General features: G+C 55.1%; 1 protein-coding gene and 2 non-coding genes across 3 annotated transcripts; 2 read left to right on the top strand and 1 right to left on the bottom strand.

Annotated features, from left to right (window-relative positions):
* The first annotated feature begins 6061 nt into the window (after nucleotides 1-6061).
* On the top strand, nucleotides 6062-6252 carry LOC129083476 (U2 spliceosomal RNA). Its single transcript, XR_008530485.1, has one exon. It is a non-coding gene; the product is annotated as a U2 spliceosomal RNA (small nuclear RNA).
* An 823-nt stretch (nucleotides 6253-7075) lies between these two features.
* Nucleotides 7076-7202, top strand: LOC129083490 (small Cajal body-specific RNA 15). Its single transcript, XR_008530487.1, has one exon. It is a non-coding gene; the product is annotated as a small Cajal body-specific RNA 15 (non-coding RNA).
* A 2937-nt stretch (nucleotides 7203-10139) lies between these two features.
* On the bottom strand, nucleotides 10140-24506 carry FSD2 (fibronectin type III and SPRY domain containing 2). The gene is made up of 13 exons (XM_054589150.1): nucleotides 24278-24506; nucleotides 22089-22806; nucleotides 21853-21948; nucleotides 20108-20338; nucleotides 18930-18952; nucleotides 17896-18017; nucleotides 16480-16635; nucleotides 15864-15998; nucleotides 14984-15134; nucleotides 14122-14255; nucleotides 13094-13226; nucleotides 11271-11447; nucleotides 10140-10452 (listed from the first exon to the last, which is right to left on the bottom strand). Exons 2-13 carry the CDS (start codon nucleotides 22659-22661, stop codon nucleotides 10200-10202), a joined length of 2184 nt encoding a protein of 727 aa, XP_054445125.1. The 5' UTR covers nucleotides 22662-22806; nucleotides 24278-24506; the 3' UTR covers nucleotides 10140-10199.
* Between the last annotated feature and the right edge of the window lie 1486 nt (nucleotides 24507-25992).

Here is a 25992-nt window from a genome sequence, read left to right as displayed (position 1 = left end):
GAGACGCTTACCCTCGGCGGGGAGGATCTCTCCCTAGCCGCAGCACACACCCGCGCGGGGCCGCATCACTGCCTGGCGGAGGACATCAGCCTGCGCAGGTCTCCAGGCTCAGGCTCGCTGCCCTCCACTGCCACCGCCTCCACGTGCAGACCCAGGAAGGCCTCAGAGGGGAAGAACTCAATGGCGCTGACTGCCCCGTCAGGGCCTGTGAGGAGAAAGGGACCAGGTGAAGGGGCCAGCTTCTTCCTCTGGGCATCAGGACAGATGGTCTGCCCCGGGCTCAGGGGGATCTGGCCTGGGGCCAGGCCCAAGGTCAATGTCTTCACTACCCCACACCTGCCTCCCTGTGCTGAGGCCTGGCTGTCCAGGATAAATCCTGCCAAGCCACCCCGAGAACCCCGCGGTTTCCAGCAAGTGGGACCCCCTCCTCATCCAAGTTTTCTCATCTCCCGTTCCAGCTACTCCATCCTCTTCCCCTCCCCGCCTCTAGGGTCCCCTGCTGCAACCATCTGCCCTGCCTCGCCCTAGACGGCTGGTGCCTGGGCTGGGCAGAAGCCCGGAAGAAAGACACCCCAGTGCGCTCGGGACCCAGGACGGCCACTCCTCCCCTGCGGGCTGGAGGAAGAGCCCTCCAGCCGTCTCAGCAGCGCATGTCCATCGAGCAGCTGCTCGCCCGATCCTTAACATAATCTACCTGATGGGTCCAGTAGCCCCATTTTCAGGATAAGGAAACTGAGGCTCAGAGGTAGCCAGAGGGCACACGGCATGACACTCTCTCTCTCGTGCCCTTTCCCCTAAACATCAGTCACCCCTCTTGCCTCCTCTTCCTCTACAAGTGAGGTGGTGTGTTCGGCTCAGGTTTCTCCATCTTTACGGGGAACAGAGGCTCTCGGGACTGGGGAGGATGTTCTCACTCCCTGGGGTGTACCAGGACTTTGGCCTCAGCCAGGGAGAGGGTGAAAGAAGAGCCTGTTGGGCATGAGCCCCCTCGCGCTGGCAGAGGTGCTGAGAAGGAAGTGGCCCGCCACCCCGCGGGCTCTGGGCATCTTTGTTGGGAGGCAGTGGAGGACTCCAGCCGCCTGGCCGTAGGCGGGAAGGATCCGTATAGAAATGAGGAGCAGGGCTGCCCATGCCCACGGGAGAGTGCCCACCACTGTTTCCCCCATCCTGGCCCTCTTCCCTTTTGGCCCCAGGCAACAGCATCCTCCCTTTATTGCTGGGTGGGTCTCATTTTCCCAGACTGAGAGCTGTGGAAGTGACCAATTCATTCCAGTGCCTGGGACTTTCCAGGTTTCAAAACAAAGTCCCACCTCCTGGGAACCCAGGGAAACCTGGACGGTAGGTTATCCTGGGCTCAGGCTGCCTCCTTCCGTCTCCCTAGACCTCGCACCACAAGGACCCAGTCAAGCACCCATGAGTCTGTGCTGCAGGACAGGACACAGGACTGCAGACCTAGTCCTCACTGTGCCACTTCTCCATATTGGACATCAAATGAGCCACTTGTTCCCTCTGGGCCTCAACTTCCTCATCTGTGGACTGGGGACAATACACTTGAAAGGCTGGGCACCGCAGGGCCATTGGGAGGCACTGAGAGCTCTCTGTGAGCTGGACCAGGGGAAACGGGAGAGATTTATCTTTGGTTCACTCCTCAGTGTGCAGAGTTGGGCGTCAGGGGACGAAGGGTGGAGAGAAGGCATCTCTCAGCTCCAAGGAGAACAATGGGCCCTCAGAGCGGGCCACCTCCCTGTCACCCCTGGCCCAGAGCTCGCAGGGAATCACCCAGCTGGAAAGGCCCCTGGCTCTCCCGTGGAAAGTTCCCCAGCGGGATGGAGCTGAATAGGCACTCTGGCCGCCATCAGCGGGGCCCCTGGGCTTCGGCTCAGGGTCTGGGTGAGAAGATGCCCATCCAGGCAGGGATCTAGGTCTGCGTGCGCTGCTCCATCCACAACGATGGTATTTGATACCAGAACTGTGCTACAACTCCATCCGACCCTAGCAGCGATGCCAGGAAGGTACTGCTGGCACCATTCCCATTCTACAGATGGGGAAACTGAGGCCAGGAGAGGTCGCTGAGGTTACCAACTCGCAAGGGGAAGAACCAGGATGCAGGTCCAGGCGGTCTGGCTTCAGCGCCTGTCCTTAACCACTGTACATTTCTGCCTCTTTCTGCCGCCAGCAAAGAGCACCCCCTCCCTAGACCCCACCTTCCGGAGGCACTGACCCCGGTGTCCTTCCTGACCCCAAGGGACCCCTCCCCTTGGCTTTCAATGAGCCGGGACAGGAAAAGGAGCAAGGCCCTGGACCTGTGAGCAGGAGCCCAGGGGACAGACGCCCCAGTCTCTGGGCGCCCAGCCTGACAGCACCGCCCCCCTTGTCAGGGCGGCATGCTGGGGGCCTGTGCTCGCGCTCCTCTCACCCTGACGGACGCTTTCAGAACAGAGTGGCCAGGGTGGCCCTGAGCCTGGGTGTGAGGGTGACAGGCCACTCTCTCCGGGGTCCAGGGCCCTTTCCATCCCCCAGAGGCCCCCGCTGGTTCTCCACCCAGCGGGGTCCCGTCACCGAGCACAGGCCTCTGGGGCGATCCTGGCAGCCCTGAGCTCTGTGGCCGTGGTCTGACCTGAATTTCCAGCCCCACCCGTCCCCTTTCAGCCTAGCTCTGGACAAAGGGCTCCTCTGTGAGAGGCCAGGTTTTAGGGTCATGCTCCCTGCCCGCCACCCTCAGCCACAAGGGCGGGGCTTCCCACTGGGGCGGAGCTGGTCCTTCCCCTGAGCCCCCAGCACACCCTGCTTGGCCCTTCCTTCCCTTTCAAAGCCTCCGATCACTGCCTCTCTCTTGGCAGACTGATCCCCCCAGAGCCCCAGCAGCTCATGGTGCAGTAGCCACGCTCCACACCTTGCTCCTGCTCTCCTTCTGTGGCCACAGCAAGAACGAGCCTTGTGCCCCTCAGTCGGGTGAAGGGGCCGAGCAGGAAGCCCTGGGGCCCTGTTCTGAGCATCAATGTCTAGGCCAATTGGAGAGCAGCACTTCCTGCTCCTGGCAGCTTTGGGGGCAGGTGGCAGCCAGAGGCTGTGAGGCTGGGGATTGGGGTAGGTAACCGGTACCTTCGCCCACCCTCTCTTCACTCTTCCTGGTGCTCAGCCCCTACCCCGTACCTGCTTGTGCCAGCCAGCCCTGCCGCTTGGGCCTGCTCTCTGAACGGGTCCTTCCCCCGTCACTGGCCCCCCCCCCCAGGGTACCCAGATGCCCCATCCACCCTTTACTACCGTATCATATAGTACAGTGTCACACTTGAGTTCTCTATTCAGCCTTAAAAGAGCAAATAGTTCTAAATTTAAGTTATTTCAGACTATAGAAAAATATGAAATACTCCCTAATTGAAGGGATCTAATGTAATTTTAAACACCAACATCTGATTACCATAGTACCAAAAAACCCCTACATACCGATCTCATAATGAGACACAAACGTTCTAAATAAAGTGTCAATACAGGCCACTTAAGAGTGTATCAAAAGAATAGCACTTTGACCAAATAGAGTTATTTGGAGATGCTATCACTATTTCAATAGGCACCATATCAAAACTTTTTTTATTAATCTGTGATAAAGTGCTATCTTTAACACTGGATTTTCTCATCCAGGAACAGAAATCAACATGTATTTGTTTTAATGCCTTTCTATAATATTTCACATTTCCCACAAAAGCACGCTACATCTTTTGTTCAGTGTATTTCTGCCTTCTATCAAGTTGCAGTTTCCTTTTAAATGAAAATAGACATTGAATTTTTTTCAGAAAACATATTGTCAGTTGAGATAATCATACAGTTTAAAGTCTCTAAACTACCAATACAATGATTTATAGCAACATATTTTCTAATGTTAAAGCATTGCTGGGATCAGCACTTTCTTGTTCCAGATAGAATGCAGGGCTGAATTTAATTATTTCATTTAGAGCTCTGTATGAATGTGACTTTTGTGTCGTTTTTTTGTGTGATTTTTGTTAGATTTTGGCATTAAGGGGAAGTTAACGTTATAAGTTGAACAACTCTCTCCGCTACATAGAGTACAACTTCCAGGACATAAAAACTGACAAGTCAAAATTATGTGGCTTGATTGGCCGCATTCTAGGAAAAAGGGACAGCAATGAGCAGAGACGCCGCCGGATTTACGATTTCTTAAACTGGAATTAGTAACCCTAGGTGGGTTTGGCTCAAGCTCCTAATAAATCTTGAAAGTACACCTCCACAGCTGAAACACTGATTTACTCCTCATTTTCTACAGAGAATAGACTCCAAGCTTCCCAACCTGCACTCAAGGTCTTTCCTGCTTTAACTTATTTTAGATTTCAACGTGTGCTTTCTTATCTGCGATGTTTGTTTGCCTGGAATGCTCTGATGGCTCATCCAAATCTACCTACCTATCAAGGGAATAGTCCAAACGTCCACAGAAACTTCTCAGATCCAATTGAACTACATTTGAATTCACTCATATTACAATTATTTATTGTCAGCTGTTGTCTTGCTTACTTTAAAAAAAAAAATATTGGTTTTAGAGGAAGAGAAACATTGATTTGTTGTTCCACATATTGATTTTCATGCATTCACTGGTTGATTTTCCTATGGGCCCTGCCCGGGGAACCTGCAACCGTGGGGTATGGAGGGTGCTCTAACCAACCGAGCTACCTGCCAGGGCTTGTCTTGCCTGCTTCTTAAGCTCTTGACAGCTGTACTGGGTTGGATCACCCCCGTAATTCGTGTCCTTCTCGGAACCTCAGAATGTGACTTTATCTGGAAACAGGATCACTGCAGATGTAATCAGTGAAGACCAGGTCACATACAGAAGTCAAGCGGGCCCTTGATCGGAGAGGACCCGCTTGGTGTCCTTTTACATGAGGCAGACACGGAGACACAGAGGGAGAGAACAGTCGGGAAGAGAGCTGAGTGAAGTAGCTGCAAGCCAAAGAGCGGCGAAGGACTGCGGGACGCCACCAGAAACTAGAACGAAGGAAGGGAGTTACCCAGTTCCAGAGGAAGCATGATCCTGCTGACACCTTCCTTTCGGATTTCTAGCCTCCAGACCTGTGAGAGAACAAACATCTGTCGTTTAGGCCCCCCGGCTCGTGGTACTTCGTTACGGCAGCCTTAGGAAACTAAAACAAGGACTATTACAATTTCTAATTTGTCTTCCTGGCCGCACAGCGGAGTGGAGGGCTCTGCGGGCGCTCCGTCCCTTCCAGTACAGCCCGGCTTATGAGCGCCTGCCGGCAGGATGCGCAGCCGATGCTCATAAGTGGTAGCCTTTCTCACAAAAAGACGTGGGGCCGCACAGAGACGCAAAAGACGGGGAGAAACTGAGTACAACAAGCGGCAGGCGGAGCAAAGCGAGAAACCAGGGCAGCTGACGGGAGGTCGCCCCGAGAGGAGGGAGTTTTGGGAGGCGACGGAGCCTCCAAGCCGCTCTGCCATGCCCCGCTGAAGGGCTCCCGGCCCTCTCCCCGCTCCTCACACCCAGCAACAATAACCTCCTCTCCGTCTGCCCTTTGCACTTGGACTCCCGTCGGTCTACTGGCGCGACTCACTAAGAGCGCCACTAGCGTCATCACTTCTGAGCCGGCGCGCGGCGCCTCGACGTATTTCCTTACGTCACGCTGTTGCGGAGGGCGGGACTTCCCCCCCACGCCCCGGAAACCGGAAACGGTTTTCTTCCTCCGGAAAGAGAAGGGGCTTGACATGGAGATTAGACACCGGAGCTTCTGGCTGCTTCTGTGGCGTGGAGTAGTAAGGCCGTCTCCTGGCCACTGAGCGGGGCGGGTGGCAGCAGCGTCCTAGTAAACAGGCATGCGGGCGGGTCAGGTCTCGGGGGTCGGGCGGGGAACCGGAGTTTCGGAGAGGGATCAGCGTGTAGGTCGGAGCATAGGCGCACCAACTACCTCGGTGTCATCCTAGCTCATTGTGCTCAGGTTTCTCAATCTTGTTTGAAAAGCGAGCACGGAGCGGTGGTGGGGATAGACGAGGGAGGGACGAATACACAGAACAAAATTTAATTTAAAAAACTCAGTAGGTGACCGCTTCTCCGCCTTTTGGCTAAGATCAAGTGTAGTGTCTGTTCTTATCAGTTAATACCTGATACATTCTCTATCCGAGGGTGATATATTAAATGGAGTTTTGAAGCTGGGAGATGGAGTAGAAGCTTGCTCCGTCCACTCTGCGCATAGACCTTGTATTGCATTACTTCCAGGAACGTGTGTGTGTGTGTGTAAAATCAGTACCTGAGCTTCACAGCCGTGATATACTGTGTCGAGGAAGGGATGTAACTGAGGGCCCGTACAAACTCAGGTATTGTTGGATTAATTTGGAAATACACTGTTGGTATATGTGTATTGGGTGCATAAGGAAGAGTAGGGCCACTGTAGGTGCTTGGGGATCTGTGTCTGGTTTCTAAACTGTAAGTTGTAAATAAGACAGTGTCGGGTAACGTACCTTTCTCCAGAGCTCTATCCTTACTTTTGGATAGTGCTCTAGTTTTCCTTTTCTTTCAGTCCCAGTCCCTCTCCCCCTTAACTGGATGGGATATGAAAGGAAGTCCAAGGGTAGGAATCCTTCCTAGTGGCAGAATGGTAGGTAGGACAGGTTTACCAAAAAGCAATGTTATACTTAATAAAACCATCTCTAAAAATTAAGTTTCTACTTTGTTAAAAAGCACACTGAACAAACCTCAATTTTGTTCCGTGGATACTCTCCCAGTGAATGGATTATGTTCTTGCCTCCAATCCACTCTATTATGTTTAAGCATCTCCATAGCTCCTTTCAAATAAGAGACCCACAGAGTCTTAGGAATGAGCGAGCAGGACAGCAAGATTAGAATCCAAGTTCATACCACAAAGAAAAGATGCTGACTGGCTGGAGTCTTCTTTCCAAATCCCAAACTCTTATCTTGCATTTTGATTCATTAACTACTTATTGCGGCAAAGCAAGCATATGGAAGAGTTCAGGTCTCTTAAAGCTTAAAAATAATTATCATTCCCTTAATACCTTAAACATGGTAGGGCAGTGTTTTAAAATCTGGACTTGTGTTCTTCTGGAGACTAAGAAAATAGAGTCCTTGAAGTCAAGCTGACTCAGCTATTAGCCTCCTAAATAAAAAGGTAGATAGAACAGGTCTTGTTTGCAAAATAAACTCAAGACCTACTTCTCTACCAACAGCAATTACGCACTTTCCATGGTCTCTCTATAGAGAAGAGCAATGGTAAACTTATAGATTAGAAAGGGTGGAGGAGGGCAGGGTTAACCCAAGGGGACCGTACTGTACTCACAGACAGGAAGGTGATGAGAAACGGGAGGCGCTGTTTAGGACCTCTCCGGAAGCACAGTCTTCAGTGGACCCAGGAAGTGATTTGGTAGCTAAGCCTCCCTGGATAGAGACCCACCTTGTCTCATTTACAGAAGGGCCCACTGTAGTGAATGGGTCTGGCAAGCCATGTAAAGTTAGGATTTTAACACATTTTGGAGGATGTGACATTGTCCATGCAGTTGCTCTGCTTATATGATGACCAGGCATGTGCTTCAGAAATATTTTACTGGATGTGTACAAGTGATTGCATATCATTGTTTCAACCAGGAGGAAGTCATTATTACATCTACACTTTTCCAAATAAAAGGCAATCTAATGGTACCAGCATCCAACATCATTTTATATGCCAAGTCTAACCAACTTTACAATCCCATCTAATAAGGGTCCCTTAAATTCTGAATACTCTCAATTACTAAACCCATGTTGGTTTATATGCAAGATTATGTGCTCCCCCCCCCGCCCCCATATAATCTCTTTCCCCTTTGTGGACGGAAGCCAAAGCTTATGTTAACTGCTCATGAGTTACAAAGTGATAGCGGTAAAGCCAAGAAAAGAACAGATTTTGATGTCTTTTAACTGCCCTGTGTCGGGTTGTGGGTACAATGGTCTGACTTTTTAAAAATGTTTTTGCTTTGTTTTTTAACAGATTGCAGGTTGGAGGTGAACATGACCTTGAGGTAAATCCTGTCCCTTGAAGTTTAGTTTCAGCAGATTATTGATGGTAAGAAATTCCAATACTTACAGAAAGAAAAAGTTTTGTTTGCTTCTGTTCTGGACTTCTCCTCTGGTAGAATATGAGAAACAATTTAAACAAAAATTGTTTATGGCCAATAATGGTGATGCTTGAAATTGGTCATTTGCCTTGCTTAAATTAAGTGGATTTTAAATGTCAAAGCCACTTTTAGATGTTTTCCTTGATCAAATAAAATTTTACTAAAACCTCCTCAGTGTTGAGCTTTTATCCACTTCATCCACATTGATATTGCATGTGGAGTCCTCCGCAAAGCCTGTGAGAGCCCTGGGCAACACCTGCTTCACCTATGATACCCTGCTCCCCACGCCGTGGTTTCTGCTGAGAACATTTTTCAGTGTATATGGATGTGTATTGTGTTGTTTATAACATGAAGCATGTCTGTTTACGTGGGCTGTACCTTCCGTGTCTCAGGGTAGTGACCCAGCGTGGCAGGGCCGGCGGGCGTGCACGTGTGCACGCGTGCAATGAGCTGTGAGATTGTCAAGGTGAGTTGTTAATTCAGGAACCAGAACTGCTGCTTATAACGAGGCATTTTGGAGACAGGAGATGAGAGGCGTTCACTGCGTCACACTTTATGAGTGTGCTGGAAAACGTGGAAGTTTCACAGTGGAATATTTTTCAGGTAACACAAAACCTTACGTGATGAGCTGAGGGGCTGTCGTTCGGAGAGGCGTCCACAGGGCACGATACTACACTGCCTCTGGGAACTGCTTCACAAATGGAGTCAGTTACTCTGCGCCTGGGCTCACAAGCTTGAAAACGCTGTGTGTGCAGGGCTTTCAGGGGCGACTGGAAGCCTGAACAGAGGCAGGAACGCAGCCCGCGGGGCCGGGCACTGAGGTCACAGAACGGCCTGAGAGCAGCGAGGCGGCTGCCCCAGAGCCGCGGGCTGGGACCATGTCTGCTGCCGGGCTCAGCTTTGCACTTTGGTGGGCTGATGTTCTCTTTTATGAAATTGTACATTTGCTATGCCCACTCACATCTGTCATGAAACCACCCAATCCTATGAGACAAGAACAAACTCTTCTCTTTGTTTAAAGGAACAGGGAAGCTGTGGAAGATAGTGACTTTCTCAGGGCAGGTAACTACAAAGTAGCAGTCAAACCTAGGTCTTGATTTCAAACCTGATTCTCTACCTTAGGGGACATTCCTAGAATCAGGTACAACTCGTTTTCTGGTTTTCCCCATCTATCCACCAAATATGCACAGTGAAAGCACCACATGCATGTGTGGGCGGCTGTGTGACACGAGGAAGTGTGTGGGCCCCTGTGTCCCATCTTCCCCATCCTGCCCTCGAGCTGCAAGGGCCCTCCCGCCTCCCCCGCCCTCACTGCCTCCCCGCCAGGCTCTCCGCCTGCAGGGCTGCCCCTCCCATGCAGAGCAGAGAGGCCAAAGAGCTGTGGCTGGGTGAACAAAACACTCGTTTATTCAAGAGATACGCGGTGCGCCCTTCTGTGCTAGGCCTTGGGGATGGAGCAAGGAAGAGGAGACACCGTCCCTGCCTTCATGGAATTAGGCATAGAGGTTGTTTCAAAATTAGAATGGGGCAAGTGCTCTGAAGGAGGAACAGGGTGTTCCACAAAGGGTACGCTAGGAAGAACCACATCGCAGCGCTGCTGACCCCTGGGGGGGCAGGAGGGGGCCCACAGGGCTTCGGTTCTCGGGACAGCCTGCCTTCTCAGGCCTGCCCTTGGCTGGCTAACGAAACGTCACGGGCATGCTGGGGCTGCCGCGGCCACTGACACTTAGGCGTGTCTTCCCCGTCCCCTCCCCCAAGCTCTGTCAGCCTTGGAGACTCGGATACGTTGCATGTACACAAATAGACCCAACACAATTTGACGCGCTGCAGAATCTCTGAGTTCATTCAATCTGAGCCGTCCTCTCGCAGCCAGGCCTGGTCGTGAGTGACCATCACACAGGTGTCCCCGCAGAGGACAAAACCCAGGCCAGGGGCAGTGAGTGCCAGCACACAGTCGGCCAGGTAGCAGCGTGAGCCATCGCTGTGCTCGGTGCACAGTGCTTGAATGGGGAGGGGGTTGTGAGTGCCTGAGGGGCGGGTGCAGAAGACAGACAGACGGAGCTGGGCGATAGAGTGGTCTAGTAGAAAGTGACGTGCTTTGGCATTGAAATGCCATTGTGTATCTTTAGACACCCAGGCTTTTCCAAAGAAAAACAGGGATGCACGAATTGGTGGAGCTGACAGCTAAATGTGTACAGATGCTGAGAAATGTCCACGTTGAAAAATGATAATTTTGAATTTTCATAGTCTAACAGAATGCCAATCTTCTTTGGGGAAACTGTTATTCTTATATCTGGAGTCATCTTGTTGTGTAGAAATTCATACTTATGCCTGGAAATTAAATGTTGACATAACAAATCTTCAGAAATTCTGTAGATGGGCTATTTATAGAACACTGTATATAGCTGTATTCAAGTACTTCTATGATTGTGTCATTTCCTTTTATTAATGACTACCAAAGTAACAGGCCATTTCTGTAACTATAGCTTTTTTCTAAAATTTGTCCTAAGAAATGTCTGTTTTTAAGCTTTGTTTCTGAGCACCTTCTTAACCTAAGAAATCTACATACAGCATTATAAACTCACTGCATTCAAATCAGTGTTGACATAGCACATGTTTTAAAATTTTGGATTTTGAGGTTCAAAATCCTTTGCAATACAGGGATTTCACACAGCGGGTGTCCTAGTCTCTCATGTAACGGGCCTTATGGCGTCGTCTGTGCACAGGGCCTCTGAGGCACCCAGTCCTTAAACCTTCAACAGCAGGGCACCCTGGGGGTCAGTGTCTCACGGCTCCAGCACCTCTCACCGCGAGCTGTCCTGTGCTCTGAGAAACGGCTGAAACCAAAGCAACCACAGGAGCGCCCACCTGCTACCTACAGATGTCTGAAGCGCTGTGTGAGGCTACACGCTGCCCCCACGACTGGCGCGAACGCCCGAAGCGCAGCCTGGCCGGGTCAGCGCGGCCGGCCCACCCGACGCGGCTCTTCCCCTCCTCGGCCGGACCTCCGGGGGAGGGGCTGGGAGCGAGTCCTGAAATGCCTTACAGCATTTTCTAACCAGCCCACACACGGGCAGCCTTCGCGGCTGCTGGTGGAAACCTCTGCCTCTATTCTCTCAGAAGCGACTGTGGGCCTGGCTGCCCATTACCTCGGTGGCGCCCACGTGTGCCGCATGCACCAGGACCGGCCGTTGGCTCCCAGGTCTTCCTCTTTGGGGACGTCTTCAAAGGCCACACCCACCGTGTAGTCCAAACGCTCGTCCACCTCCACCTCCCAGTAGTGGCGCCCTCGGACTGGAACTAGGTTCCCCATGACGGCCACACACCTGGTTTTGGAAAGGGGAACCACGTGTGATTCGAGGTGACCCGTGCCGGGCTGTGCCGGTGAGGGACGCCGACCGCTGTGAGTCGGCAGGGGATCTGCACGGGCTGGGGGGCGGGAGGTGTGAGCACCTCGCCTGCAAAGGGGCACCCCTTGAGCTCTTGCCTGGCTGACGCAGGAGATGAGGTTACTTTACTGCTGGTAACGGAAGAGGAGGCAAACCCACAGAACAGGCTCTGTTTGCTTTTTAAAATTGGGCTTTTTAGTAACAAAACCAATGGTTTGCTTCACTTGTTCATAAAAAATAAAGGGACTGAAACCTCCTAGAACTCAAGAGACAAGTGAACCCCAAAGTCTTTCATTTTGCCTAGCTCCACACGGCCCCTTTCTACCTTTTAGATGGGGTGCTGCCTGATTCACGAATCGTTGAATAAAGCCGGTAAAATCTTTAAAATTTCAGTTGAATTCTGCTTTTAAACACAGGCAAGACCTTTATTGCTTCTTACCCCTCCTCATGCCCCCAACCCTGGGCTGAATGGGCAGAGGCAGGAAAGGATGAGGTGGTTCTCTACCATGTGCGGTTCTACCTCACACTGACATATACAGTAGGTGCCTAACACGTGCACAGTAAAAAGGCCAGAGGCAAAGGCAGCTGCTGGCGGTGGCCAGAACCCAGGCAGGGAGGCCGCAGTCTTCCATCCGTGGCCCTGCCGGCCCCCACGGGGAGCCACTGTTCTTCCAAGGAAGATCCTCCCGGCCCTAAAACCAACCCACCGAGACCTCTTTTTGCCATGACTACCGGGAAGCTGAGAACTATTTCATGTTTAATCACGGAAAGGAACTTAGCCCGGAAGTTAACCTGTGTCCTTCATTCTCTCCCAAGCTTTGGTTTTTCTATTTCACTGGTGTACGTGGCCCCTTCCTGTAAGCCTTCTTCAAGTCTTTGGAAAGAAGTAAGGTATAACTCAATCAGTCGTTTCAACAGCAGCTGAGAGCAAGCTCTAGAAATGGCTCTGCCAGGGCCGCCCAGCCTCCTGGCATCCATGGGCCACTCTGGAAGGAGAAGCGCTGTCTTGGGCCACACGTTAAATACATTGTGACACATAATCACACACAGAAAAATCTCATCACATTTTAAGTAGGTTTACGATTTTGTGTCGGGCCGCCTGCACCGCCATCCTGAGCCGCATGCAGGCCGCGGGCCACACGTGGACACCCCTGGCTCTAGACAGAGCCACCTCTGGTGGCCGCCCTGCTCACGCCACACAGAGCACAATCACCCCCGCCCCTCCCCCCGGCAACCCTGCCTGGGCCTGGGGCGCAGCCAGCTCTTCACCGGGAGCATTTAACCAGGTTTCCCTGTGAGTGAGGAACAGCCCTGGGCCGAGCATCTGGAGACCGCGGCCCCGCTTCTTCCCCGCTAGGCCCGACAGTGTGGCCCTCCTGCCACGGCTGGGCCTCAGTGGCCACAGCGGGTCTCTCTGTCCACGCCAGTCTCCCCTCACCAGCAGGCCCCTGCTCCCCTCATTTACTTTTGAGATCGCTTCGCCCCGTCCAGGCTGCAGCTGTCACAATCCAGTTTTACCTGAGTGTTAGCATCTATGAGGGCGGTTCGAGAATGTTCCGTCGAGCGGTGGCTACAGCCCCTACCTGGTGAAGCGGGCGGTGCTGGGCGGGGGCGCCCGCGCGGGGGCTTGCCTCTCGCTCCGCACCACGGTCAGCCCATCTTCGGACACGGTCAGCCAGGGGTGGCAGGAGTGCTCGTTCAGGCGGAAGTAGCTGCCTGCAGGGGAGCAAACCCCGGGCGGTCAGCGGCCAGGCGCTCCTCGCGGCGCCGCCGCCACAGCGGCACAGGCAGCACTGCACGTCCCGGCCTCGTACCCCGAACTGTACACCTCAGGCCGGAGCTCGCAGCGTAAGCCTCCCGCTAACGGGGCGGCCGTGCACCGCGGCTGGGCCGTTGGCCGGTCGTATCTCATTCAATCCCACAATTGCCCCTGGAAACGGTTGGTGGTATTTCCATCTGTGGATATGAGAACAGGCGAGGGGGCCTGAGAAACCAGCTGGCAAAGGCTCAGAAGCCAGAGCCATAGCCGTGCAGGGACAGCGGGACAGGGACAGATGTTTCTAGTGATGCCCCCGCTGACTCAAGACTTGGACGTGAAACGGGACAAGGTGATGACACGATGGCACCTGAGAAGGGGGCGGGGCGGGGCCACAGGGCCTGGGAGGAGGTGGGTGGCCGGTGGAGGTTGGGCCTGCGGGTGGGGCGGTGCTTGGGCTGAGGGCAGGAGTGAGGACGCCAGAGCCAGGGACGGCTCTGCCCGCAACTTCATAAGGACACCGCCCAGGGTGGTATCAGGCTGTGTGGGATAGGAGGGGACCAGGCCCCCGGGCGCAGCGGGACGAGCCCCTCCTCCACCCGAGGGGCATGGAGAAGAACCCCGAGTCCTAACGCTTGCTCAGGCAAACTGCCGCGCGCCTCAGGCCCCGGCCACCCCGCCCCGGCCGCCTGTAAAATGAGGCCGCAGGGCTTTGACCACCGGGCCCCTTTCCAGCCTGACTTGCCATGCGCCCCCATCTATGAGTGTGGGTTTGTCTTCCCGTCTTAGCTGCACTGGGTCTGCCACGAAGGGGCCCCTGTGGGCCCCAGCGGGTGCGGGGCCTGGGGCGCAGACCTGTGGTGTGGACCGTGGCGGGCTCGCTCCTCGCGCTGGGGCCCCCCACGTTGAGGGCGCGCACGTAGATGGTGTAGCTCTGCCGGGGCTGCAGCTGCACCAGCGACTCGCAGGAGGGGATGCCCACGACCGACCTGGACGGGGCAGAGCCGCAGTCACCGCGGGCCCCGCAGCAGGTGGCCCTCCCAACCGCCGCCCCCGCAGACGCGAGCGTCTCTGTGCACCCAGGGCTGCTGTTTCCGTTGCAGGCCATTCCCCCCGCCCCCAACTCCAGCAGGGTGGGTTTCCGTCCCCTGTCCCCCCCTCAACCCGGCCACCTCGCCCAGGAGCGTCCCCGCACCCTCTGTGCCCCGGCCTCCCCGCTTCCCGCCCGTCCTGACTCAGTTTACCCGCCTGCTCTGCCCTGGCGGGTTTCCCCCCTCCATCACCATTCCCGTTCCACGACACTTATTTTTCCTTCAGAGAACGTTTCATGCGTTTGTCTGTTTTCTTGTTTCTTGTCTGTCCGCGCCCCCCCCCCGCCCCCGACTGCAGCCTCCATGAGGGCACCCCTGCCTCACGGCTGTCCCGTTCCCAGAGCCCAGCGCAGGCCCTGGGGCCCCCTGGCGCTCAGTTCTCGTTGCGTGAGTGGGTGGCGGCCCTTTAGGATGAAAAGGCCACCCGGAGGGTTCAGCACATACTCGCTCATCATTCACCTTCGTGGTCGCGTTTCCGCTACTTCTCACGGAAACTAAGCAACCTGAAATGTGGGCGCCTGTGGGTCACAAATTCTGACCGCCTCGCAGGCGCCACACGCTCCCTGAGCGGTGTCTCCGTGTCGGGGGAAGGCCTCCCGAGCCGGGCAAGCAGCCCCATGACTCACTCAGTCACGCCCGAGGCCCCTGGCGCCTCTGCCTGGGTCAGCTCCACCGTGTACGAGTCCACGGGGTCCAGGTTCCCCGACTCCCAGCAGATCAGTGCGGCCTCCTCGCAGCTCCTCACCTCTCTGCTCTTTATGACGGGGGGAGAAGGTGCTAAACGCCGGGGGGGAGGGAGAGGAGAGCCCCGCTGGTCACAACAGCCATCTTGTCCAGAGCTCGGACATCACCCCCCTTCCCACAAAAGACATCCAGGGCACAAGCAGCAAACCACGTGCCACAGACTGACTGCGCGTGGCCCCCAAACTCCTATGTTGAAACGTCGTCCCCAACTCATGGCATGTGGAGTCGCTGGGGGGTGACGGGGCCATGGGGGTGGAGGGGGTTTAGTATAAAAGAGAACCAAAAAGCCCCTGTGCCCCTTCCGTCCACGGAGGGCCCGGCAGGGAGGCAGCTGCCTGTGGACCAGGCTGGGCCTTCCCCCGACACGCAATCTGCGGGCCCCCAGGACCGCCCGCCCTCCAGAACTGGGGACGCAGGCCCGCTGTGCATAAGCCGCCCAGCCTGCCGTGTCCTGCTATGGCAGCCGCACAGGCCAGGGCGCCGGGGGTGCCTGGCAGGGGTGCCCGGCGCGGAGGGGGGGCTGCAAGGTTCAAACGGTCCTGCGGCCGGCAGCAGTGGTCTTTGACACTTTGAGACCACCTGCGAGAAAATGTCCCGGCCGTATCAGGCCTGTGGATTTGGTGTATTAAATAAAAGAAAACAAAACACACAGCTAGCATCTGTCCACACAAAGGGAACCAAGACCCCTGCCCCGTGAAGAGAGCCGACGCCCTGCGGCGCCCGGGGAGGACACCCCCACTGCGGAGCGAGCGGCGCCGCTACCTGTCATGTACACCACGCGCTCACTGGTGGGGCTGACACCGGCCCTGTTCTGCGCTGTGACCCAAAATTCATACTGGGTGTTTGGCACAAGGTTTCTCACTGAGCAGTATGTTTCTTTGACGGTCATTGTAAACTCTACGGAAAGAAAAAAAGAAGACTTCAACCCAAAAATAGGCCCAGGAGTTCCTGATGCGTCTCGTGCTGAGTCCCAAGGTCACAAGGCAGGCCACGGACTCCTCCCCTCCCAGGCCACACGCCCTCTGCCGTGCGGCTGGCCTTGGCCAACGGGAGAGGAGCGAGCACGCCGCCGCCTGAGGCCTGGGAAGCACAGGTGCACAGCTGTTCCCGTGACCCAGCCCGAGCCGCCTCCCGGAGGCTGAGACCCCACCACAGAGGACCCAGCCACCCACGTTCCCCAGCCAGGCCCCAGCCTGCCTTCTAGCCCTCTCTGCCTCGCTCACCTGCCGGCAGCACGTCCGCTGGGCAGCTCCCAGACGAGGGAACTGCCCTCCAAGGTGCTGGGGGCAGCGGCACCCCACCCCCACTCCCCCACCCCCACGGCCTCTGAGGGCCTTCGCTGCTCTGGGGCGCGACCGTGTGTCCGGGAGAGCCTCACCTGCCTGGCCCTTCCCAGGAGGGCCGTCCCGCACGGGCCGGCAGGACAGCTGGTAGCTCTCCACAGTGTCGTCGGAGTATAAGCTCCAGCACACGCGGACCGAGGAGCCCGTGGCAGAGTTGGGGGCCTGCGGGTTTATCACGGGGGCAGAGGGAGCTGGAAAAGGAGAAGGGAGGAAGGCCCACACCCATGAGGGGGCTTACGTCGATCTAAGGGGTGGGGACGGCCCCTCCGTCAGGGGCACTGACCCCCGCAGTGCGTCCCCGGGCGTGGGAAATGGACGAGCTGCCCCGAGCAGACAAGGACGGGGGCCTGCAGGCCACTGCCCGCGCGTCCCTTCTGCGTTGGCAAAGCCACATGAGCCTGGAGAGGAGGGTCGGTGGCAGGGACTCAGGTTGGCGCACAGGTTGCGAGTCCCACCCCAGGTGTGGCTCCTCTGACCCTCCCGAACCGTCCAAAGGGGCTGGGGAGCCAGGATGCCGGCCCTGCTGCCCCCCGGGGGTCGACGGCGGCCCCCGAGATTCATGACTGAGGACAGGCGTTCCGGGGTGGTTTAGGGGGCGAGAAACCTAGAGACGTCCAACGGTTGAGGATTAAATAAACGTGACTTTTAAAAACCATGTTGTGGGAAAATTGATCACTATGAGAATATATGCATGATCATTGTTTTGCTAAAAAAAAAAAAGCAGATTACAAAGATGAGTAAGTCCATAGGTATGTATCTTTAAAAGATAAATCTGCATAAAAGAAAAAACTAAAAGTATATACACAACGTTGTTCACAATGTTGCTGGGTGTTGATAAGGGAAGGCGAGCCAGCCAAAAAAGCTGAATTCTAGTATTACTCTCTGGCGAACGTCACCGCGGTAACACTCCTGAGCACCACCGGCACTGTGTGACGTGCTGTGTGCACAGAGCCTCCTTTAATTCCCACCCTGTCCCCACGAGGAATCATCACGTCCATTTTATAGACCAGGAAACCAAGGCTCAGAGAGGTTAAGTATGTTGTCTAGGGTGACAGAGCTCAGAAGTTGGGATTCTCACCAACTCCACCGGACTCCCAAGCTCATCTCTTAACCACTGTGCTGGGTAAGGAAATAAAATTCAGGCTCCTAGTTTGGCGCAAATTAGACAGGACAGCAGGTGCCCAGGAGGAGGGACGAGCTACGAAAGCTGAAAACTGCCCAGGGCTTCCCTGAGCCAGGCACTCGCACCCTGGAGAGTGTGAACGGCCGCTTACCTGGGAAGCCGGCCTCTGTCTTCACCCTTACTAGCCATAAAGACCAAAACATGAAGGGAGGGGGGAAAAATACTTGTTCCTAGATCGTCACGATTTTTCTAGCCACCCAAGTGTCTCCCTCAGAGCCCAGGGTGACAGGGACATGCTGGGACATCCGCACCCGGGGCCGAGGAGCACCTGGGATGGCGTTGATGGAGCCCAGCAGCTGCTCCACGTCCGAGAAGTCCAAGGTCTGGTCTTCCAAGGCGGGCTGCGCGGAGATGTCCGCGTCGGTTTCTGTCTGCAGGAACTCTCTGAGTCTGCCGGCGCAAAAAGGCACGCTGATGAGAACGGAGTGGCGCCCGCTCTGGTCCGGGCTGCGCTGGGCCGCTGGCCGCACACGAGGCAGCTCTGCCGCTCCGTGACTGACGCAGGGGTAGCCAGTGGGAAAGGGAGGGGCTGATCTGTGCATCGGAGGGGGTTGGGGGTGGAGACGCGTGCCCGCCCAGCTCCGATCCACAGCCTCTGGAAGTCCCCCCCACGGACACCACCCCAGGCCCAGTGTGCACGGACGCCCTGGGGAATCGGCTTGTTGACCGGGGAGCAGGGCTCTGGGCCTCCCTGCACCTGCTTCCTGGCAGTCACAGGCTCACAGCGGTGGGGGCAGGGCCTGAGACGCGGGTGCTGGCAGGTCTGTCTGTTGCCAGTGCCCACGTGCTTCACTGTCACATACTGAAGTGTCAGTGTCCATGCTGCTTGTCAGACACTGTATTATTTAACCCCACAAAAGCGTCTCTGTCTGTAGGTAAGCACGGCGGGTCCCGGGCTGGTTGGACACCCAAGGCCATGGGGCAGCAGGACTGGACTCCTGTCTGACTCTATGACGTGTGTGCTTTCTGCAGCCCTCAGTCTACGTCCTGGCACAGTTGGGGGACACTGGGGAGACTCTTTGGGTCTCAGCGCCTCTTGGAGAAACGAGGGGCTCCTGGTGGAGCTCTGCCCATGGGCTTGCTGGCGGGGCTCACCACAGGCCCCCGTCCAGCCCTGAGAGCCTGAGATTCGGGCCCAGAGGGTCCTGCGGCCCCACACCATTGTCCGGGAGCCAGGGCCACTCAGTCTGAGGTCCCACACCAAAGCTGAAAGTGGGAGCACACGGCCAGGGGGCACTGAGTCTCCTTGGATTCCCAGAGGCGAAGGGCCAGAAGAAAATAGAGATGAGAACAACGTATTACCTGTCGGCCATAGCCATGGCATCCTGAAGAGGAGGAGGAAAGGAGACAACGTGAAATTCACTTCAGAAATAATTTTTTAAAACTATACAACATGGTAAGCATATTTTAAAAACCTGGAAAGTGGTAAAAAAGAAAAAAATAAGCCACGCCCCACCCTGTAACAAAACTAACGAGGCCAGTGCCGTTCCTTCTCTAAGACTTTTCCTCATTCATATCACACAAGCACTTTCCCCGTTACAAACGGCCTTTGCAGCATCAACGTGATGGGCGCGCAACAGTTCCCTGGATGCGAACGCCATCGTCTGCCCCACCTTGTCCTTCTCCTGCTGGACATCCTGGGTGCCTCCAGCTTCTCGCCGTCGTAACAGCGAGGAGGCCCCCTTTGCGCACATCACTCTCCCCGCCTTCTGGGTGACGCCCCGCGATCCAGTGGGATCGTGGGACGAGAGATGCTGGTTCGAAAGGCCTGAACATCGAGGGCTCCAGGGGGCCTGCCAACTGCTTTGCAGCCTTAGCCCCGGGTCCCTCGCCCCCAGCACGGCTGGAAGGAGGTGCTGTGGGCTCCGAGGGAGCAGGAAGGGCTCGGTCACCGTGGCGGCCCCATGGGACACACAGGAAGCTCGAGGCTGAGGCCCCTCCCACACATGCTGGACACCACAAGGGCCCCTCTTCCTGCGGGGCCTTGGGAAGAGCGGGGACCACGCCGGGAGACCAAAATCCCCACTGCCCAGCTGCAGGGGGCCTGGTGGCAGATTTCATTAGATTTCAAGGAAATTAAGAGTGGCTATTTTTTTTTTTTTTTTTTAGCATGTTGAAGTTTATGAAGTAAGATTTAAAATCTTGTGTGCAGGAGACTGGAGGTGACTTTTTAAGCTGGACAGCCTTCTCCCAGAATTACGGGAGGCCCTGTGAGGTGGCCAGGAAACTCGGGGCCCTGCCTTTACTGAGCTCCAGGAAGAGGGGACAGGGGACGGGTCCCTGGCAACCAGGACTGAGGAACAGACCCCGGGACCACCTGAGCCCCAGTGGAGGGACGGGGTCAGCTGTGCGTGAGCCCGCCCGGCCGCCCGTGGGCGACAGCCCCACCGTCACGAACACCCGGAGGAACCAGACGGACGCGCCGGCCCGCTGCGGCCCTGTCGCCCCAGGTCGCTCCTGCCTGCTGCGCCCTGACTGACCTTGACGAAGTCCACCTTTTCTTCGTGACATATCTCCTCCACTGTCTCCATCAGTTCTTTGCAAGTGTCCAGGTTTTCGCCACAGCTGACCAGCTGCTCATACAAGGCTTCCAGCTTCTCTTTCTTTCTCTCCCCTAGAGCTCGTATTTTCTCTTCGTACTTTTGAGCAAGTGTTTCCAAGATCTCGTTGTAATGGGACTCGAAGTTTTGTTCTTGTCTTCCAAAATTCTCCTGCAAGACAGCAGCCCTCAGTCGCCCTGCCAGTGTGTGGGGTACGTCAGCCAGAGTCATCGGGGCGTGAAAATGCGCCCACCCAGAGATGCCTCAGTCCCTCCCCGCCATCTCTCGCCTGGGCGCTGGGGCGGAGGCAGGGGGCGCTGGCACAGGAGTCTCCAGCTAGAGCCCTCGGGATAATCCTTGCAGAGAGCCCTGCTCTCTGCCCTGGCCACATGTTCCACGCTGCTCCTCACCCTTAAACCACCTCCATATTCGCCATCCTCCCGTCACCACGACAACCAACCAAGGCTTGGACCATCCGTGATGAGCCAGCCTGCACCGGAACCTGGGGCCCTACCGGGGACACGTCTGCCCCGGGAGAGTCCCGCCTGAGCTCTCAACGTCCCATGACCCCCCTCCTCTCCTCCCTGATGCTTGGACAGCATTGTACAAATACCAGGACTGCACTGGTCTTCATAGCAAGTCAGAGAAAGACGAAGGGAAGGGGAAGGAGGGGTGTGGCCGGACAGCGCTGCCAGGTGAGCAAAGGCAGGGAACAGAGGGAGGGTTGGGACGGATCTTATCCCGGGGCAGAATGGGGGAGAAATACTGACGAGGGCCTCTCAACTCCTGGCCCCCAGGACAACAGCTCTGCGGGTTCTGGTGGCTGCCATCCTCATCCGATGACAGGGACATTTCCAAAGAAGAGGATCCATCACTCAGGGGGTGTTTCCTGAGCGCCTACTGTGTGTGTAAGACCTGCTCCGAAGGGTGGGAGAGGGGAGAGCAGGAGCTGCCTCCCCCGTGCTGAGTGCACAGGGCGGAGCTCGTTGCCCTGAGAGCGAGCAGGCCGTGCGGAGTGGAGGGAGCCCTGTACCCCTGCTGGGCTCTCCCCCTTCCAACCTGCACCCCGTGCTCATGAGGCGAGGGCTGGTCCCTGCTCTGTGCCCTCCTGAGGGATCAGTGCAATGGTCCTCCTCCCTGTAAAGATTAGGGGTGAGGAAGGTCCAGCATCCAGGAAAGGGACCTGGGGCTTTGTTAATTCACACACGGTGCCCCTGTTGGTCAGTCGAGGGCGGCATTAACAGACGGACGGCGTCCCCCGGAAGGGAGGCGGGGAGGGCAGTGCCCAGGTCCTCGGGCCAGGCCCGCCCACTGGGCCGGCACCGCAGTGCCACACTGCATGCCTACTGGGCACACCCGGGGTCCATGGTGCGTCTGAGGACAGACGCGGAAACCTAGTCTTATGAGAAACAGGTAACAACTGGGGAAAGGAACACTCGTCAATGCGAGGGTGGGGGTCTTGCAAAGCCTTGTCCAGGGCGGCCCACGGAAGAGCCTCGCCTCGTAGTGGGACTGGGGACAGAAAGGCCCAGAAGACACAGCCTCCGCACTGAGAGCTTCCCGCCCTGCCGCAGACGCGGCCAGTCGTCGGTTCCACGAGGTAGGGGACAGGGCTGGGGAGGGACAACAGTCACGATGACGGGGGAAGCAGCGGGTCCCTGACAGGCTCACGCACGTGCTCTTACCTCCACAGCGATGAAAACCTCCTCTAAGTGACTGGCAAAGTTCTCCATCTCGATAATCTGCTTTTCTAACTTGTACATGTTTCTGTGAACTTCATCCTGTCAAGGAGAGGACCGCCAGATGTCAATGCTACGTCCTTTCTCTCTCTCTCGCACCAGGCGTTTGAGGGTTACTCCCTGCCTAATTTCCTGGGGTGTGGCTACAATATCAAGAGGAAGGAGAGCTGAGACCTGCTTACCTTGGCGCTTTCCAGGGCTTTACTGAGCGGGATCACCTCATGCTCTCTGTGTTCATCCAGAGCCTTCTCCAGTGCTCTCAGGGGAGTTTTGCAAGTGGCGCAGAAGACGTCAGCAGCCTCCTCTTCGTCCTCCTCCTCTGGGATGACGTAGCACTCGTACTCCTCGCTGGCACGGCCGTGCGTGTACCTGTAGGCCTCCCGCAGGTCCTCGCACGGGCCCGCGGAGCCCCACCCTCCGAAGCCCAGGTCGTCAGCCTCCGCTGCCTCCCCACGAAGCCTCCAGTCTCTCTGCTGCACGGCTGGTTCTCTCTGCATCATCACGTGAGGAGGATATTCCGAAACCTCTATTCTGGGCATGTTTTCGTTAACAAACTCGTCCCCTAATTCGTCATCATCTTCAAGTCCATATAAATGGACAAGTTCATCCACTTCCTCTTCAAGGTCTCTGTGAGGCTTACCCTTTGCCGCCCCTCTTGGCTCACTGCTCATCTCAGCTTGGATAGCTTCTCTTCCCATCCGACTGCTGTCTTCCGGGAAGATCTGCAGCCTGTCTCCGGAGTCGTACAGATCCATGGGGTAAAAGTGGAAGCCCTCCGGGGGCCTGCCCAGCTCCGGCCCCTCCCAGCTTCCTGCTGCGCTGTGGCTCGGGAAGCCCTGGGCAGCGCCTCTGCACTGGGTGGGTCCCTCCTGGGACGGTTAACAGTGGATATCCTGGGCCCTAGAACACAGAAAGGGGAAAAACTCCATTTCTGAGGTCACTGCAGGAGATGGTCATCAGATTGGGCTCAACTCATTCACAATCTTAAAAAAAAATCCTCTGAGCAGCTCAGTTGTGGTTACACTTTGGACCACAGAAGTGTAAAGAAAAGTTTGCTTCCTCTTGGAGGATTTTTAGTTAACATAAATGTTCTAAGGGTGCTGTTCACAAGCAAAGTTTGAAGACTACCGATCCATGCACAAAAAGGAAGACGCTTTTTGTTTAGAGAAGCAGGGTTTTTTCCCATTTACCTGCACAAGTCATGAACAGAATCACTGTACCACACTAATTAACCTGGGCAAATACTTTACCAACCACATACACCTACATAAGACTAGGGACCATGTGAGCTGCGTATGGTATTCCCTAGTATCTTTTAAAAACTAACTTTATTGAAATATAATTTACATATCATAAAATTCACTTGTTTTACATGCACAATTCAATAATTTTTAGTAAACATCCCAAGTTATATAACCATTATCACAATCTAGTTCCTAGGGCCCTTTTTCAAAAAACTGTGGTAACCTAATGCTTTAAAAACAAATATTAAACTATTCGAAGGTGACACATACGAAATAGGTTTTAAGGAAAAAAAAAAACAAGACTAGCTTTTGAGATGCAGGTTAGCACCTTTTTCCACTAGCCCTGACTTTTATATCCAAATAGCTTAACAAAATATTCAGAGATGGGGAGAAAAGGAACATCAATAATAAATTGTCATTTTATAAATGATGAAACTGAGGCTTAGGGAGATGGAGTAATAAATCACAGTCTACAATGAATGTATTCGCTAGATAGCTTCTACTCTGTGCCACAAGCCACAGTTAAAAATAAAAAAGACGTTTGCAAGTGTCATATGGGAGGTGTGTCCCTGTGCTTTAATTAGACAAGTCCCCTCCAAAATGTGTTTTAAACTTTTATGGGTCATAGACACCTCTGAGAATCCACTAAAAGCTGTGCATTCTCTCCCCGAATTTTGCATATCACTGTAGGAGCTCTGCCATATACCCACAAGCAATTCCTGAGCCGCAGCTACAGAGACCTGCTCGAAGGTGTTAGCTGTACCATCACACAAGAGCAAAAACGATGACAAGGCTGTCTTCCAGTGCTGGAGTCGAAGCGCAGAATTCCACGTTGTCAGCGTGCACACTTAGGGTTCCACACCGTTCTAGCGGACAGGCCCCGGCACTAAAAATACCCCCGACACATGGCAAGAATCGCCGGCACCCGAGGCTGTCGCAGCCTGTACCAGCGCCGCATTCAGTGAGTGAATCCCCGCCACCAGACGGCACTCACTCTGTCCATTGCAATTTACACACCTGCAATGTACCATGCTCTCTCTTCCTCTACAAGGGGAAGTACTGCATTAACAGCATGGCATTAAGTTAGCAGGTTTCAGAGATACAATTAGCATTAGAATATTACTAACCAACAACTTGCCTGCTCATTGAAGGGTCCGTAAACTCTTCCTTTACCGCTGAGGCCGTGGGTCACTGCTAGAAAACTGCACCCTGGTTCAGCAGGCTCTCCCTCCCGGTGACCTCTGGGTGCCCGTGGCCGCCCCGGCCCGTGCTGCACCGGGCGCTGTGATGGGGTGGCGAAGGCATCGGAAACCCGAGCCGGCTCCGGCTGCAAACAGCAACAGGCCTGCGATGAGTGTCAGCCCAAATATAGACCTGCTCAGGCTGTCCTGCCACGTCTGCTCAAGTGTCACCACGAGAGGTCAGGTGATGTCCCCTGAGTTGCTGCTTCCTGTGGAGATTTGAGTCCTGTGTTTCCACCGAGGGACTCAGATGGCGGTTCACGTACCGAGGGCGGGGGCGGGGGGGCTGCCATGCCCCGCAGGGAAGGGGGACCTCTGCAAGCCCACGTGCTGTGCACCTTCCGCCTGGGCTAAGGGTCTTTTTCCAAAACGTTTTCAAGCAAGCACAGCTCTAAAGGTGATCAAATGCGACTTAATTTTTCCTCCCACAATTCCTGTAACATCTACTTAAAATTGGACTCATTCCCTACTCTGGACACAAGTCCAGCAGACTCGTGACTTGCGGCTCCCCCGGAGGTCACACAGTCCTAGGGGCTGCTGAAGATCTAGACTCCGTTCAGTAATTAAATATACGATTTGATACGATAATCCAAGAGTCACACTGAGTTCAGCCAGCATCAAGATCTTCGCCCTCCCCGGCTGGGGCTTCTCTAGCTGGAAGTGTGCCCCAGGGGAGGAGGAATGAGGTGGCCTCTTCCCCATACCTCCGCCCTGAGCTGCTGGCTTGGGGGCCAGGCAGAGGTGCTAAGGTGATAAGACAGCTCCCCTGTGAACTGGTGTCAGCTGGTGTAGCTGCAGGCTCTGTGGGTCTGGCCGTGCTTAGAGCTCTCAGTCTCTCCATCTCCCCCGCAGCCTCGGACCGTCTCTGAGTTCCCCACTATGGAGAGCTTTCTCCTACAGTTCCCGCGGCCGGGCTGAGAAACCCGCTATTCCAGGCCTAAGCCCTCACGGGCCCCCTCCAAGGTCCCTCAGATGAGGCCTCCTCACCCATGCAGCTGGCTCCCCCGGGCAGGATCAAGGCGACTCCTTGCTGGCTCTGGCTTCCTGCTGGCCCACATCTGCATTGTGGGACGCAGGCCCTGTCCTTGGTCCCAGCTGATGCACCGACACAGCCGCCCATCCTCCAGACTCAGGCCGCTGTTGGCCCACCTGCAAGAAGGACGGCCAGCTCCCTGAAGGGTCCCTTTGAAGACCCCTCACTGAGCTTAGAGATAGAGGGGGACTTCCAATTCTTCTCCCAGCCCAATAACAGCGCTCTCCAGAGAAACTGCTCCACAAGTCTCTTAACTCAGATTCCTTATTTTCTGCAGTTAGCTGAGAGCATTACTTAGGTCCTGGACCATTTCCTTTACAAGTCTGCCTATGATTTGATCTCAGAATTTTACATCTATTGCTTTTGGGGGCCCCAATCAAAATCTCATTTTTAAAATACCATTACTGCAGGGCATCTATGAAATAAAAATTTAGAGGTAAAATAAAGTATCGACCACAAAAAATTTTTGAGAAAACTTTTCAAAGATGTGTGTACAAGAATGTTTATCACCACACTGTCTATATCGGCAGAAAATTGAAATAAATCTATGCCTGTCATGGGAAGTTCA

Source organism: Pteronotus mesoamericanus, unplaced genomic scaffold, assembly GCF_021234165.1.
Source record: "Pteronotus mesoamericanus isolate MK-2021 breed Mesoamerican mustached bat unplaced genomic scaffold, CSHL_Meso_final contig_1242, whole genome shotgun sequence".
NCBI classification, from domain to species: domain Eukaryota; kingdom Metazoa; phylum Chordata; class Mammalia; order Chiroptera; family Mormoopidae; genus Pteronotus; species Pteronotus mesoamericanus.
This window is presented reverse-complemented; position numbering and strand designations above follow the sequence as displayed.

Coding starts and splice junctions, on each gene's coding strand:
- FSD2 (XM_054589150.1), bottom strand. CDS start 22,661: ATGGATCTGTACGACTCCGGAGACAGGCTGCAGATCTTCCCGGAAGAC. Junction 16,636..17,895: donor CTCCATCAACGCCATCCCAG/GTGCTCCTCGGC, acceptor CTCCTTTTCCAG/CTCCCTCTGCCCCCGTGATA. Junction 13,227..14,121: donor CGCCACGGTCCACACCACAG/GTCTGCGCCCCA, acceptor GCTCCCCTGCAG/GCAGCTACTTCCGCCTGAAC.